The sequence below is a fragment of the Taurulus bubalis genome (genome assembly GCF_910589615.1).
Source record: "Taurulus bubalis genome assembly, chromosome: 3".
In the NCBI taxonomy this organism is placed as follows: domain Eukaryota; kingdom Metazoa; phylum Chordata; class Actinopteri; order Perciformes; family Cottidae; genus Taurulus; species Taurulus bubalis.
Window position 1 is genome coordinate 4,005,273 of NC_136591.1, and position 14,985 is coordinate 4,020,257.

The window sequence follows — 14,985 nt, forward strand, 5'->3', positions numbered from 1 at the left end:
ATACATAATGATGTATTTGGACATTTATAAGCCTAGCCGAGTTCAGATGACAGACAGTAATAAATGACTTAACATTTCGGTTACTTGATAGAGCTGTTGTTCTATTCATCAAACTAGGACAATGCTCTTAATATCACTGTGACATCTCCACACGGCTTTCAGATGCTGAGGTCAAAATGAGCTGTATGTATATCCCTACAGTGTTAAAAAAAATATGTAACACTCGTGCCCCTAGTATCTTTACATGGCTGCAGGGTTGTTGATCTTGCCCATGAAGAGGATGCTCTTGGTCGAGTGCTCCAGGATGAAGGCTAGGAAGGGTCTGTCGAGTTTCATGGTTTCAGGCATTCTCATGGGCATGATCTCGATGGTGGTGGCCCCCGCTGCCACTGTTCCGGTTTCATCCACGCTCAGCAAGGCCTTGTGGGACACCTGTTGGGGAACCGAGAGAACGTAGTCAGTATCTAATTCCAATTAGAGCACGGGTTTTGGAAAACTGTAGCTCGCAAAGAGTCTTTGCAGGATCTACTCTCTTCTATGTATTTGTGCGCATGTTAAAGAGTCATTGTGATTTTAATTCCCATAACAAACATGTGAGGGCATGTTTGCTGATCCTACCTTTGAGACTTTGACCTTAACGTCGCCGGTTATGCCAGAGAAATCAGCGTTGTCTGCGAAAGCGTCGGCCATGCCCATTTCTGTCAGTGTGCTCTCCAGGGAGGCCTCAGCGGAGATGGAGAACTTTGGCAGGAACAGATCCACAGAACTGAGAAACACAGAACACCACCAGTGTTACAGTCACTTGATACATACAGTCGACCTACAGCTTAGTCACTTGACTTGAGCTGTGCTAAACAAGGACACCTCATCTATCATCTACCAGGTTAAAAGCCCAACAAACGCCAAGACATTCCCTGTGATCTTTGAGTGCACTTTACAACTAACTTACTTCCTGAAGAGGGAGTCATGCCAGTGCCTGATGTGGTCCTTGCAGATGTTGGCCTCCACCTCCTTCATCTTGCCTTCGTCGGGCAGGACGATCATCATGGAGGTGTTGCCCTTGTAGGGCAGCAGGATGATGGTGGTGTGGTTGTCAGCGTCCTGATAGAAGTCGTAGCGACCGGTCCTCTGCATCATGTCCACCTGAACCTTGGTGGTTTCGTCCACATTGAAGTCGGCCTTTTTTGTGTGGTTGACGTTGAAGGGTCTCACCCACTCCCCTGCAGGAGAAGATGGAGTTGGAATGTTAACTTATAGTTACGCATAATGTTGCAATATGTGCTATAATTATCTTGTATTCTTTTAATATCTTTCAGAGGTGTTTGTTTTAAATATCAATGGTATACAGGGGCCTTGAGCTCCTTGAACTACACAAGGAGATGCATCTGAATCTGAATAGGTGTATAGATGTGTGTTTGATCAAAGCGGCACACTATCTGCATGGATGGTCTGCTCTCTTTCAGAATTAATCAGTCTTGTGTCCTACCACTGAAGTAGACAGAGTTGATCAGCACCATGGCCATCTCAGGGTCCAACTCCTTCACCATATCTGTGATCTTGTCATGGGTTTTATTAGCTATGTATCTGTTGATCTCAGCCACAGCCTCAGCATGCTTGGAAAAGTCGACGTCGAAGACCTGAGCAGAGTAGAAGTGCTTGACATCCTTCAGGAACGTCTCCAGGGGACTGAAGCCAGAGCGCAGGGCCACGGCGTTACCGACATCCAGGTTATGGCCGCCGTCCGTCAAGTGGAAGAGATGCTCGTACGCTTCGTTGACCTGAGCCTGTTGTATGCCATTGTAGCCCAACGTGGAGAACATCTGGCGGTGGGTTTCACCCTTGGCCCCGGTAGACAGCATGGACAAGGCGGTGGAGATGCCCAGCGGTGAAAAGAAGATGTTCTTTCCAGCAGCAGCTTTGGCACTCAGGCTTTTGTAGAGGGCAAAAGCAAAGTCAGCATTGGGAGCAGACAGCTTGGAGCAGCTCATTTCTTCTCCGTCGTGGCTGTGGCCATCGGCACCATGGTGGTGGTGGTGGTCGTGGCCATGGTCGTGGCCGTGGTTGTGGCTGTGGTCATGGTGGTGACCCTCGTGGTGGGGGTGTGCGCAGGCCACAGCCAGCAGCAGAGCAGAGAGTGCAAAGATCCCACGCATATTTACAGCCTGTCCAAGGATATTAGAAGCTGTTAGTTGGGCTCAGCCACAGTAATTGATCGTGGTATTAGATTATTTCGAGCATTTTAGGAATTTGTTTTTTATTGAAATGACAAGTGGACAATAGTCAATGAATGAGTTAAACAGGTTTATGTATTTGTTAGGTCTTCAAAAGTTGTACTTTTAAACCTGATTTGTGCCAATGCATGTAAGTCTAATACTCTAAGATTATATTTTTTTGAGATATAGTGCCACGCTTACCTTTGTAGTCTTCTTTGTTGCAGACGGTTTGCCAGAAACCTCCCCATTATATACAAGAGCTCTGAGAGTCAGCTGACAGTTGAGTCAAAGATTAACTAGGAGCCAACCCCTAGGCTCCTGTGCTGAGAGATATCAGCCCACGCTATCGTCCCTGAAGCAACACTGTGAGTGGTCAGCACAACATGATAATAAGTTATTCTAAAAATGTGTCTTCTGAACGTTTTAGTTTCATAGTGTATTGCATTATGTACCTCCTTTATGTTAACATTAGTCATGACTTAACTGGGCTTTCTTTACAGAGGGAAGCATGACTTAAAACCTGTCAAACTGTTTTCAAGATGAAACTTTGTTGTGCTTCATGCCAAACCATTAAATAACACAATGGTTGATTTCTAAACACATGTTTACTAACTTTATAATATACAATAGTCATGCAGTATAATGGAATATTTAGACTAGGGACTGTCTCAATCATCATTTAGTTGGCCTCAATCCAAGTCGTTTAACAGTGGGAAGGCTATCTGCTGATACCGAGAACAATCCAATAAATGTTGATTAAATATGTATCTGACATACTGAAATAGGAGATTTAGCCTCTAAAGCTGACATGAGCTTCTCGATCAAAATACTAAATACTAATCAAGAAGGATGAACTTTTGGACACCTCAAATATTAACCTTTGTACATCGGCTATAGGAATAAACACTAAGCAGTGGGAAAACTAAAAACTCCCAAATCACACAGACTAAATACACTAGGGACAGGTAGGAAAACCATACAAAGCCAGGAAGTAAAACAAGGCGTTTGACTTTCAAAATATAACCGGAAACAAACAAAAATCCTAGGAACATGACAGTTACAAATTCTAGAGGGGAGGCTGCCCAAAAAGGTGACACAGCTCACCTCTGGGGATTCTACACTCTTCCTACTGGATCAGCTTGATGAGCTTTGGGTTTTCAAGGAGACAGTTGGACCCTTCTTGATTCATCGGCTGACATTTCTGCTTCTTGTGATAGATCTGTTGTCTGTTCATCAAGCTATCCTCTATTCATCATCCCCTTAATGAGCTCAATGTCATCTCCATCAGGCTGTGGTTTTTTCTTTTTGTGTTAGGAACGAATAAGCCTAGATTTTCCTGCAAAGCAATTTCCCACTAATTGCACAAGGCGATAAAGAGATGACTTGCAATGTGAAGAAAAAAATGACAAAAGAGCAAATGCTTTTGTAATGGAAGAAAAGTGCTTTATGTTTCAGGAAGGATAGTAGAGATTCAGTCACACGGATAAATTGCTGCCATTTGAATTTCTTTTCATCATTTTGTGGAGATGCGGAAATAGACTGTAAATCAACTTGTAATATTTGGGGAAATTGGAGGTAAAACAAAGCACTCTGCAACTTTGGTGTAATTGCTGGATAAGCATTTCTTTCCCCAGAATGATATGCCATGCTATTAGGAAAAAATACAAAGGATGTGATGTAAGAGAATGCAGTATTAAATCAATAGCAAAGCACAAAAAAAGAGAGAGCGGTGTTCACGCCGGTCTAGACATCAGTTGGGTCAATAATTCTCCCCATGAGCAGGACGAGCCCCGTGAGATCGTCGTAGATTATGAGCATGAATGGTCTGTTAAAGGTGATCCTCGGGGGAACAGAGAAGTCCAGCATGATGTCAGGTCTCCCCCTATCTTCATACTCGGTCTCTTCCACCTCCAGCATCACCTCATGAGGAGCCTGAAAAAAGGGACAGAAAGTGTGACTGTGAGCCATGAGGAGAAAGTTCATCATGTCCAATGCATCAATGAAGGGGAATTTCTGAATGTGTAATATGGTCTATAAGCACTTCTGCTTGGTAGTTTTATGGTAATCAATTTTGGCAAAGAAAAATAGGATATTGTGTTACTCTTTTAACCTTGGCGAGTTTCAAAGTCTTCTGCGATATTCCAGAGAAGTCGGCTAAGTGTGAGAAAACCGATGATACTCCAGACTTCCTCAGGAGGCTTTCTAAACTGTAGGATTTCCTTAGTTGGAACTTAGGGAAACGGATTTCTGCCCGCCTGTGAAAACAGCAATCAATGTTTAAATGGATTTGCTCGAAGTTGTCTTGTTACAACTTGTGGGACCCATACTGCAAGCTCTGGCTCACTGATGTGTAGAGAGCAGTAATTATTGCTGACTTAGAATCCACTCAGCATCATTCATCATGCTAGCGAACAACAGAGAGACAGAGGCTGCAGGGGACCAGTGCCATGACATGGATCAATATGCTGTACACTCAAGGATAAGCAAGCACCCTTTATGGAGGGCATTCACTGTACATGGACACACTCAGACTGTAGACCACCACACACTTCACCACTAAACCCTGAGCTACACAACTCACAAGTTAAAATCGCCTGAAATAAATACTACTTTGCGTTGTTAATCGGTTAGATTACACATATTTTGTAACTTACCCTTGCAGGGTCTAGCCACACTTCATTTGCCTTCACATAATGCAAAAGAGAGAGTTCAGTTTACAGTGTTCACAGTAGTTAAAAATTAAAAATTGTTTAGTAATGTTTCTTCGCAGGAGCAGTGTGATGATTGCTCTGGGTGATTTAGCACGAATGTGTACAGGATTTCCAGAAAAGTATAAAAAGGGAACTGTCTGCTCCTGTTATGTAAATGTTAGGAGTCGGTTCATGGAGATGAGCAGCTCGGTGTCATTAAACCATTGCAGAAGAAGAGGGTACAAATGAGATGATGTCAATAAAGGAGCGCCTGTCAAACCTTGAAAAGATGGAAGTGATGTGGGAAACATGAGGTGTGTTGCATTTGTGTTTGTTTCATGTATACATTTGAGGAAGGTTATTGCAATTTCCTCGTCGCTGCTGCCTATAGAAGGATGTGATGCTGTTGAGATCCATTCGCCTCAATTAGACCTGCGAGCAGAAATCTCAAAGACAAATATCGTAGAGTCAGGAGACATTGACAACTAAATCCCACCGGGGGATACAAAATTATATTTTGGGTTAACCAGCTACCCTCAGATTTTGCCTCCCTCGCTTTACAAGCTTGTTTTCTGAATTCTCCATCGTAATGCTGCGTTCACACCAAAAGCGTTGCGAATTTGACTCGAGAGTACCGTAAAAGTTGGGTTATAAGCCGCTTCTACCTCCGGTGGGTGTCCCCGCTGTAGCATGCTCGCAGCAGCGCAAGCTAGCAGCAGCGCAAGCTAGCAGCAGTGCTGCTTCTGCTAGCGCCCCGCTGCTGCTGCTACTGCCCGCGTCCCCTATGCCTGAGTCGGGTGTCAAGCCGGGCCTGGTCCCGCTACCTCCAGTGGTTGTCAGGGAGCTAGCAGAGAGCTAGCTGTCTACAGCGGGGAGCTAACGGGGACACTGACCGAAGGTAGTAGCGGCTTGTAACCCGACTTTTACGGTAGATTACAAGTCAATGCACAGATGCGAATGGTTGCGGAAAAGCGAATTTTCTGCCGGGCTGCACGAATGGCGTGCTTGACGCGGCGCGAATTTGCGCAAGTTGACATTTTTCAACTCGGGAGAAAGATTTGCATCAGCGTTGAGAAGCTCCGCCCGTCATCACCGCCGTCCTGTCGGATATTCGCAACGCTTTTGGTGTGAACGCAGCATAAGAGCTTGTGCGAATAAGGATGCAAAATGGCCTATCCTCAAATTTGCTGACACTTACCTAAGGAAGGCCCATGCAAGCACTCAGGAAAACATGGGGGCGCAAGGACAGCTTTACATGGTTTGCAACAATTTGGCAACACCCCCCCACCACCACCACCACCACCTACCCCGGCTTCAGGTTGCTGCGCCAGAAGCTCATGCGGGCGTCAGAGAGGCAGTCCTCCAGCGGCTGCAGCTCTGCTTTAGGGAGCAGGAGCAGCGAGGCCAGGCGCTCCGAGTGGGCCAGCCGCACCACCGTGGCGGAGCAGTTAGTGTCGTACAGCATCATCGCCTCCAAGGAATCGTCCCCCAGCATCATGGCAACATCCACACTGGCTGTGGCGTTCAGCTGGAAGCTCCTCGGCACCGTGTGGCGCCGCTCAAACGGTTGACGACCTGATTAGGAAAACAAATTGGCAAAGGTAGAAGTTGCATATCTATAATAATAACAAAAGCCGCCGCTGTGTAAATTCACCACCATCAACTGTCACAGGAGAGCATCTGCTCTATAGAGACAACAATGACTGATGCTGTGCAGTGGGCGGTATGAATGCCTCCCGACCTTGTGTTGAGAATATGCATGTACAAAAGCTGAAACTTGCATCACCCACGCAATGAGGAGCTACCTTTGAAATGCACATAATTGGTAAGTTCAAGTTTGTCAGAGGCTTCCAAGTCTTTCATCAACGTGTCAAAGCTGCGGTTGAAGGCGGAGGTGGGCTGAGGCCTGAGCATGAAACTGTTATAGTCTAGTGAGGGCTTTCCATCAACGTGTAGGCTGCTCCACACTCTGAGCTGACCACCAGGATGAACCCCACCCTCAGTATCATTCCTGCCCTCCGGCCCATCATATGCATCAGATGTGTTTCCAGCATCTTCCTCTCCAGTCTCCTCCCCTGGAGTTGTCCCAATCCCAGCTCCCGTTCCAGCTGCAGACTCTGCCCTTTGCACCCCTCCTCCCTCGTGCAGAGCGAGGCTGCGTTGCAGATCTGCAAGAGCAGATAGGGTGGCGTCCACGCTCTGCTGTGTAGCGTCGGCCGCCAGCCCCAGGGCCTGCAGGGCCTGGCTCCGACTCTCGGCGCCAGACACTCGGGACAGCAGCACCAGAGCGGACGCCAGGCCCAAGGGCGAGAACAAGATGTTGTGCTGTTGCTGCTCAGCCGCGGTGCTGGTTGCCAGGTCACGGTACGGCTCAAAGGCCAAGGCTGTGTTTAGGGCCGACGTGTTGAGCTGCTGGTTGACCTCTTGTTCTCTTCGCAGAGGCCTGCTGAGGAGTTTCTCAGGGTTTGGCAGAACAGACCCGTCTGCTGTGAGGCCTGTGAGCCACGCCAGCGCCGTGAGATATGTAAATCCATACATAACAAACACCATAGCTTCTTCTCTCGCCATCCTGGCCTGGCCTGACTCTAGGGCGCTGCAGGTTGATCTCTCAAAAGACCGGCCAAGCTTAAGCTTGGAAAAAAGTGTTGTTCTCGTGTGTTTTTTTTTGTTTCGGTGATGTTGAAAGTATATTGATCTCCCGGGGGCCGAGCTTTTGACCCTTGGGTTGAGCTCCAAGCAAACAAAGGTGTTTTTTTTTTGTTTCTTAGAATTCCAGCAGCAATGAATGTGTATGTGTGTGTGTGTGTGTGTGTGTGTGTGTGTGTGTGTGTGTGTGTGTGTGTGTGTGTGTGTTTGCTGGACAGTGAGGACAAGGCCTACTCATCCCGCCCTTTAATACACATTCTAGTCAACATGGATTTTGAACACTTATGCAACGGGTGCATACTTAAATGTTGCCCTCGTTTCACCGTGTGCACGCTGGTATTCCAACAAAGACATCGAGCGTGTGTCTCGCACGTCTACCGCACCTCAAAATACAACATTTACATGATTGCTTTGATCTCGTAGAAAGGACAAGAAGATATATACGAAGAATAAGAGGAAGATTTATTATTTATATGTCATAGTCACAAAAATGTCATGAAAAGAAATCCTGCTTTGTTGAGAAGCTTTAACTATCACACAGTATCTGTAGAGATGAGGACGATGATACCGGATCCTATGTTGCAAGTGACAGTGAGAGTCTGCGAAATGTCAAAGTGCTCATTAAATATTATCAGCTTGGTTTCACAGTGTCAATGCAGCATCTCATTACACAGCAGGTCTGGCGGTTGTCGCTGCTGTGATGCTGCGATGCCACCATGTGGTTGATAAAGACGATGAAAGTCAGTGGAATTGAAATGAGGATCTGAAAAATATATCAAATAAACGGAGCATTTTGGACATGCACAAACAGACAGAGCAGCTGACAAAATGTGTAATAATGGGGATAACAGCACTGTGAGCTTCATCTGGAACTATAACCCAAATGACTAATCATTTCTGCAGGCAGCCAAAAGCAAACAGTCAATAAGTGTTGCCTTGAGGGGAATCGTGTGACCCAGATAAAAAGTCAATCCCGCCCTAAGTGTCCTTGTTCGGCTCGTTAGTGTAAAGGGGCTAATAAGCATATTAATAAGAAGGGGGCCCTGCAGAGGGACTCAGGATGAAGCAGCAGTAGAGCAGGATCCACAGGAACAAGAGCAGCTCCAGCTCAAATGGGGTTATGTCACAAGGAGCAGCTGAGGGCTGAGCGATGAATCCTCCCTCTCTGTTGAGCAGCAGATAAAACACAGTTAGATTTAGACTACTGTGAGGCACTTTCAGAAAAATTAATAAAGACATTGAATAAACTCAAATGTAATTATTCGTGTTGAAGGAATTGACCATTGCTTGACCAGTAATTTATGTTATAATTAACTTTCATGAAGTGAAAACACACTGTGAAAGGGTTAAAGTTGTAAGACAAAGACACAGACAACTCTCAACCTGTCAATCACCTTGTAGCCCCGCCCTAAAGCATCCCCTGCTTTATGGTCTGTTTGACTCTAAATGGACCATAATTTACTAAATGAACATCTTCTATACAAGACTTCTATACAACCAGAGGACTTCTATACAACCAGAGGAGTCGCACCCTGGTAGACATTAAAGAGTATGCACGTTTATGGCACTAAAGCATTGGTTTAAATTTACTTTTTGGTGATTGCCGTCTCTTAACATTCACCCAATGCTAGTGTTCCAGAGCTTAGGCCAGCTGTGCTGTCCTTTATTTGGTTTGGGGAAGTTTACACTCCACCATCACTTTATGAGATGGGGCCAAAGTCATCCGTTAGTCTAGATATAAAGATGTTTATTCCCATAACACTAAACTCCACTCAAATCCACAAATGTATTTTCTCCCGGAGCATGGTCGCAATTTCAAAACACGCGAGTAAAGTTTAAATAATAAAGTAAATAACAAACACAAAAACACGCTACAAAGCTACTTTGTTAGTTTTAGTAAAGAAACATGATGGTTTGGCTTAAAATTACTCTGTAATGACTACGGTCTGCCACGGTTATCATTACCGTGTGCCATGCTGCCACGCCTAAACCAAGTTACCATGATTAGGTGCTCAGCAATGGTCAATTGAGCTTGTAACACTGCCACGACCTACCTGAACGGCTGAGGAGTAGCAGGCCAGGCAGGAGTCCAACCGCTTTCAACCCCATGGACATTAACACCTCCATTAGTGCCATTTCTGGGGCCAGTTTTACCGGCTATTGTTGCTGTTTTGCCAATGAGTTCTCGTCTCTTAATCTTAAGGTTCCTGTCTTCAGAATTCACGACTTCATCGCTGCATTCGTCCTTGTCATCTTCACTAGTTAATTCCATGTCCATGCCATTTTCTTTTCCGTCATTTTCTTCTTTTGTGTTTATTCTAGTTGCACCGGCTCCCCTGACTTCACATGCAGTCTCATCAGTTATCATTATTTCCTTTACTCCTGCCTTGAAACGTTCTAAATTCACAGCACTTTGCTGAGTTTCCCTCTCTTCATCCTTTTCCTCTACCTCCTGTTCTTTCCCTGACTTTCTCTTCTGCCCTTCCTCGGATTTCGGCACATTTTTCTCCTCGTTTTTGTTGTTTTCAACCACTTGGCCACATGTTTCAGTCTCTTTCTCAACTTCTATCTTCCAACCATCCACATCAAAAAGCTTTGAGCTCTTTGTTTCACCCATCAGAGCCTCTCTTTCATCACATCCATGCTTCACCAATCTAGCATATTCTGTAATTTCCTTTATCATCTCTTTCTCACAGTGATCCCCCTCATCATCGCTCTGTCCAGGAACAACCCTCTCGTCTCCACCTTCCTCTCTGCTTCTGCTGTCTTCCTCTGGCTCCAACACAGCTGCACTGAGTGCCATCTCTCTGGAGGTGCTTTCACTTTTGTCCCATTCAATGGTCCAATGAACCCCTGACTGAGCCCTGACCTTTGGTTCAACATGTTGTGCTGGAGAGTCTTCTTGATCTTCACTCCCGTTGAATGTCTTCTTACGTACTTCCAGATGTTTTGACTCGTCAGTCTGCTCTGCGCTCAAGAACATGTCTTCCTCTGTTTCCTCTTCAACCCTTGCCACTTGTCTTTTCAGCTGATTATACGGTTTAAAAACCTCTTTATTCAGATCCAGGATGTAGCTGTAGGCATCCTCCTCATCAGAGTCCAGAGCTGACACGCTGTAGATGCCTTCCTCTGAGCTCAAAGAAAGGTGACTGCTGTCGCCCCGATCCGCAGACGCGTTCTCCATCCATGATCGGATCTCCTGGCTGACTCCGCCAGCGTCCAGCGGACTGGGTGGCTGTAAAATGCTTCGACTCCTGCTTTTCTTCTTGTAGAACGGAGACATGGCCTCACTAGTGTGAGGCGAGGTGTTTCGGGAGCTCCCTGAGGATCTGCGGGCCCAACGCTTCCACAGTAGCTGCTCGCTGCTCTTCTCTAAGCCTTGGACTAATTCCTGGGCTTTCAGGTCACCGCCGTGGGTCTCTCCAGAACTGACTGACTCAAGTGATCCAAAATCTGTTGTATGATCCTGTAATATAGAGGTCAGTAGTGAGCATTTCATTATACCACTGGAATGACACCCAGAAAGCTCATAGTGTTCATGAATACACTGCCTGCCTGCCTGCTGCCATGGCCCTGCTGATGCCCCTCCTCTCTACCTCCTTCTGCTTAATGGATCGTGGTTATCTGGATCATGGACCATGCCTACTACTCATTATATGAATAATTTCTGTCATATTCATTGAATGTGCTGTAACTCTATTACGTTATTCATTCTGGCCACATGATAATCTATTGCTTCTGTCCATCCGGGGAGAGGGATCCTCCTCTGTTGCTCCGCCTCAGGTTTCTTCCCCTTTTTCTCCCTGTGAAAGGGTTTTACTATCTTTATTGGGGGAGTTTTGCCTGATCTGATGTGAGGTCCCGGGACAGGGATGTCATGTGTACAGATTGTAAAGCCCTCTGAGGCAAACTTGTATTTGTGATATTGGGCTATATAAAATAAACTGAATTGAATTGAATACATTTGTTTTGGGTGATGAAGGGATAGTATGACATCTGAGGAAATAAGCATATTCCTTTTTTTCCCTTAGAGAAGATTGATGCCTTGCTCTACCTGTGCCTGAGTCTTATTTGTATATTTGTTCACCCTATTTTATTGCAAATTTTCACATTTTTAAATGATGTCATACTATTGCACTGTGTTTTACTGTTACACACACAATCACCTAGCATAATGATAACACACTTGGCAATAAAGATGAAGTATCAAAGGTATTTACAGTCATCGGTAAAAAAATCTTCCATCCTCACAGCACTGCAAAGAAATAGTCCTGCACATAACCTTATAAAAACACAAGTAGCTGTTTTCACACTTCGGCTCCTTTATTAATCGAGGTCTAACATGTTGATTAGAGGTGCTTGCAGGCAGCCGGGCCAGCTGTTTTACCCTGTTATAAATCTTTAAGCTAAGCTAGGCTAAGCTTGCCGTTGACTGACGGTAGCTTCATATTCGACAGACTGACGTGAGAGTGGTATCAAAAAGCAACAAAGTCAAACTACTCAAAGCCGTACTAACCTCATCTGTGCCTGAACAATGGCCCAGAAACATAGACACATAGGTGATGATGGACTGCTCATCTGGTGAAGGGCCTGACACATCTGCAGAAAAGAAGAATGGATAGTTTTCTCCCATTAGCAGGGGAGAGTGAAGGAGAACATCCTGCTGTTTGAGCCTTTGAATGACCCTTAAGATATAATAAAAGTCACACAGATATGACCTTTGCTGCTCATTTCTAGCGAGGTTGACTGCTAAATTGGTCTGTAATGGGATAATGCGTCAGATTTACTCCTGCAACCCATTAATAGGTTGTATGACTATCCCATGGTGGGCTTCTCACACCTACTTAGCGTATGACTGTGTATGTGAAGAGGCAGAAAGACGTCTTTGTGGATGAAATTGGATCAATGTGAGCTGCTTTCTATTCAGTGAGCCTTTACCTTCAGGCTCCAGAAGAGGGGGTATATCCAAACTGTGATGAGCTATGGTGAAGGCCAGCTGAATGTTTTCTCGTGGTTGTCTGGTCAGGCTCTCCCTCAGGTCGACCAAGTCTGGGTTTATGGACTTAATCATGGCTAAGAATGCAAGTCCACTCCTCCAGCTCCTCCCAAAGTCACGCACCTCCACCCCAAACCTGCCAATTTAAAATTGTAAAAACCAGACTTCAACACAGCCAGCTCGCACAATGTGTTTCCCTCATTGTGGTTGTGGAGGTATATGCTCGGATTTGGAAGGTTTCGGTTGACAAAAAGGACTTTGTAAGCGGTTGGCTCCTTTTCAGACTCACTTTGATGTGCATCGTTGGACCCATTGCAGCAGAGTCTTGATTGCTTTCCCATGGTACTTTGGCTCTCTGGCAGCCTTTCTGCCTTTGCTTGGCAGTGTGTTGCAGGAGTAGCTGCCAATGTCATTTGGCTGGGGTGAGAGGTCGCTGGAGAAGGGGTCTCTGCTCGTGGATAAGGAAGAGAGACTCGAAGACAAATGCCTCTGGAGGCCTCGCGACACTTCCTTTACCTGTATGAGACGACTGTAGAGGTCAGTTACAAAGACAAGAAGGGAAATAATACATTAAGACATTATAGATAGATGACCTACCTGGAAATACAGGATCATATTCCAGACGAGGTTAAGAACAGCAGAGGGGATCCCGTCAGCGATACCTGAGGCATCGATGCCCGTTAGCTTCACCTGAGAGACAACAAGGAGTAGATATCTAATCTAATTCTTTCTGATCTGAATGTAAGTGCAATGGACAATCCAAGTCAAGTCACTGTATTGAACAGGCAAACACTCACATGTCTATCATCTAGGAAAGCCAGGGCCTTGGAAATGTTGTTCAGTCTGAAAATGCGGTGAGAAGACGACCTAAACCTGTAAAGCTAATAAAAGACATCACACAAGGAAAATGTATTTTTGAATTTGTTTTAAGGATCCTATAGGCTTACAGATGTGGTAAATGGTAAACGGACTGTACTTGTATATCACTTTTCTAGTCTTCCGACCACTCAAAGCTCATTTTAGGGTCTAGTGTCTTGCCCAAGGACACATTGACATGGACTAGTGGAGTCGGGGATCAAATCCCCAATACTCTGATTGAAGGAAAACCTGCTCTTCCACTGAGCCACAGTCATCCGAATGGTACAATTGCTAGTGAACTGAACTGAAATGGACCAGTCAAATTAAATAACTCAATAGTGTTGTATTATATTCTTCTTATTGGGGACATCAAATACTTCCACCGTATAGCATCGACTCTTACTAGCTTGCACCCGGACAGCTCCTCCAGCAGAGCCATCAGTATTCGTCCATCCTGAATGTCTGTGAACAGGTCGCGCACCTCGACTGGAGGATCACGCTGGAAATTAAAAGTAAAAAATAAAAATGGCGTTCTGCCGACTGCGTTCATGAGCTGAAGTGCAGTGATACGGTAACTCTGTATTGATTTGTGACTTACTCTCTGCAGAAACGCATTCATCCACCTGGTGAAGGTTCTCCTCTGCACTGCTCTCCTCTCATCTGGGAAGAGGAAACAGGAGCATGGCACTGAGTACACTGCAGTTTTATGACAGATACATGTGTGGATAATGGTACATACAGTATGTGTTAACCCTAAAAGACTGCAGACCATGAACACGTGTAATAAATCTTTTTCGTATTGCACATTTTGCTTGCAACTGTTAGGATGCCCGAGCGGCCGTGGAGGCAAATGAGCCGATCAGGAGTCAAAGCCGTTAGGTTGCAACTTCATTTTATTTTTTTTTCCATTCCATTGTCATACCACGGTTCCGCCAGTCTCTACTGGTCTCTACTGGTCTCTACTGGTCTCCACCAACGCGTTCCCATCACAAACAAATGAAGCTCCTTATATATCCCTGGTAACTCTAATTAGATCAGACCTACCATCTAGAGGTCATCCTATAAATGAAGTAAATTATAAATCCATAGTTTTATTTAACTAAACACATATCAAAGAAGCAAATAATCAACATTTGAAAAACAACATGTATGATTGGGCAATCAGATGCATTGATGCCAAAGTTCCCTCCCTGGAAAGGGACTATGAGGAAATGAATTCAAGGCAGGAAAAGACAATGACATGTTCTCTTTTTACAAGTACACGCAGTGGTTTAACACACTGCTATCACACAGTGGGTCATACCTGTAGTTCTAGTCACAGTACCTTGAGGCTGCTGCACACGTTGCTCACGGATCCCTCCCACTGAGTTCTTGTGGGAATCCCCGTTGGCCTTGTCCTGCATTCTCATTCAACCTTCCTTGTCTACTTATGATCCATCGGTGAGATAAAGACGGGAGGACAATTCGAAATGTCAGGCACTCTGAGCAATTAGAGGTGCTCTGAGGTTTCCTTACAGAAGAAGGATGAAAAGAAGGTGAAGTGTGGCGGTGTGTCTTGCCTGAACACGCTATCGACTCCCCC

At 45.3% G+C, this 14,985-nt stretch overlaps 4 protein-coding genes across 4 annotated transcripts; all 4 read right to left on the minus strand.

Moving 5' to 3' along the window:
- Positions 1 to 240: 240 nt before the first annotated feature.
- On the minus strand, positions 241 to 2,156 carry LOC306734835 (alpha-1-antitrypsin homolog; the record flags this gene model as incomplete). The annotated part of the gene is made up of 4 exons (XM_079216235.1): positions 1,487 to 2,156; positions 950 to 1,220; positions 619 to 766; positions 241 to 432 (listed from the first exon to the last, which is right to left on the minus strand). Exons 1-4 carry the CDS (start codon positions 2,151 to 2,153, stop codon positions 241 to 243), a joined length of 1,278 nt encoding a protein of 425 aa, XP_079072361.1. The 5' UTR covers positions 2,154 to 2,156.
- Positions 2,157 to 3,956: 1,800 nt separating this feature from the next.
- On the minus strand, positions 3,957 to 7,471 carry LOC306733867 (alpha-1-antitrypsin-like protein CM55-MS; the record flags this gene model as incomplete). The annotated part of the gene is made up of 4 exons (XM_079215177.1): positions 3,957 to 4,145; positions 4,324 to 4,468; positions 6,211 to 6,478; positions 6,709 to 7,471. The coding sequence occupies 4 exons, from the start codon at positions 7,469 to 7,471 to the stop codon at positions 3,957 to 3,959; spliced, it is 1,365 nt and encodes a 454-aa protein (XP_079071303.1).
- Positions 7,472 to 8,075: 604 nt separating this feature from the next.
- LOC306734833 (uncharacterized protein) lies at positions 8,076 to 10,834 on the minus strand. Its single transcript, XM_079216233.1, has 2 exons — positions 9,604 to 10,834; positions 8,076 to 8,714 (listed from the first exon to the last, which is right to left on the minus strand). The coding sequence occupies exons 1-2, from the start codon at positions 10,830 to 10,832 to the stop codon at positions 8,576 to 8,578; spliced, it is 1,368 nt and encodes a 455-aa protein (XP_079072359.1). The 5' UTR covers positions 10,833 to 10,834; the 3' UTR covers positions 8,076 to 8,575.
- Positions 10,835 to 11,796: 962 nt separating this feature from the next.
- On the minus strand, positions 11,797 to 14,806 carry clmnb (calmin b; the record flags this gene model as incomplete). The annotated part of the gene is made up of 8 exons (XM_079215178.1): positions 11,797 to 11,820; positions 12,066 to 12,148; positions 12,488 to 12,681; positions 12,835 to 13,061; positions 13,143 to 13,235; positions 13,807 to 13,902; positions 14,002 to 14,063; positions 14,728 to 14,806. 8 exons carry the CDS (start codon positions 14,804 to 14,806, stop codon positions 11,797 to 11,799), a joined length of 858 nt encoding a protein of 285 aa, XP_079071304.1.
- Positions 14,807 to 14,985: the final 179 nt, after the last annotated feature.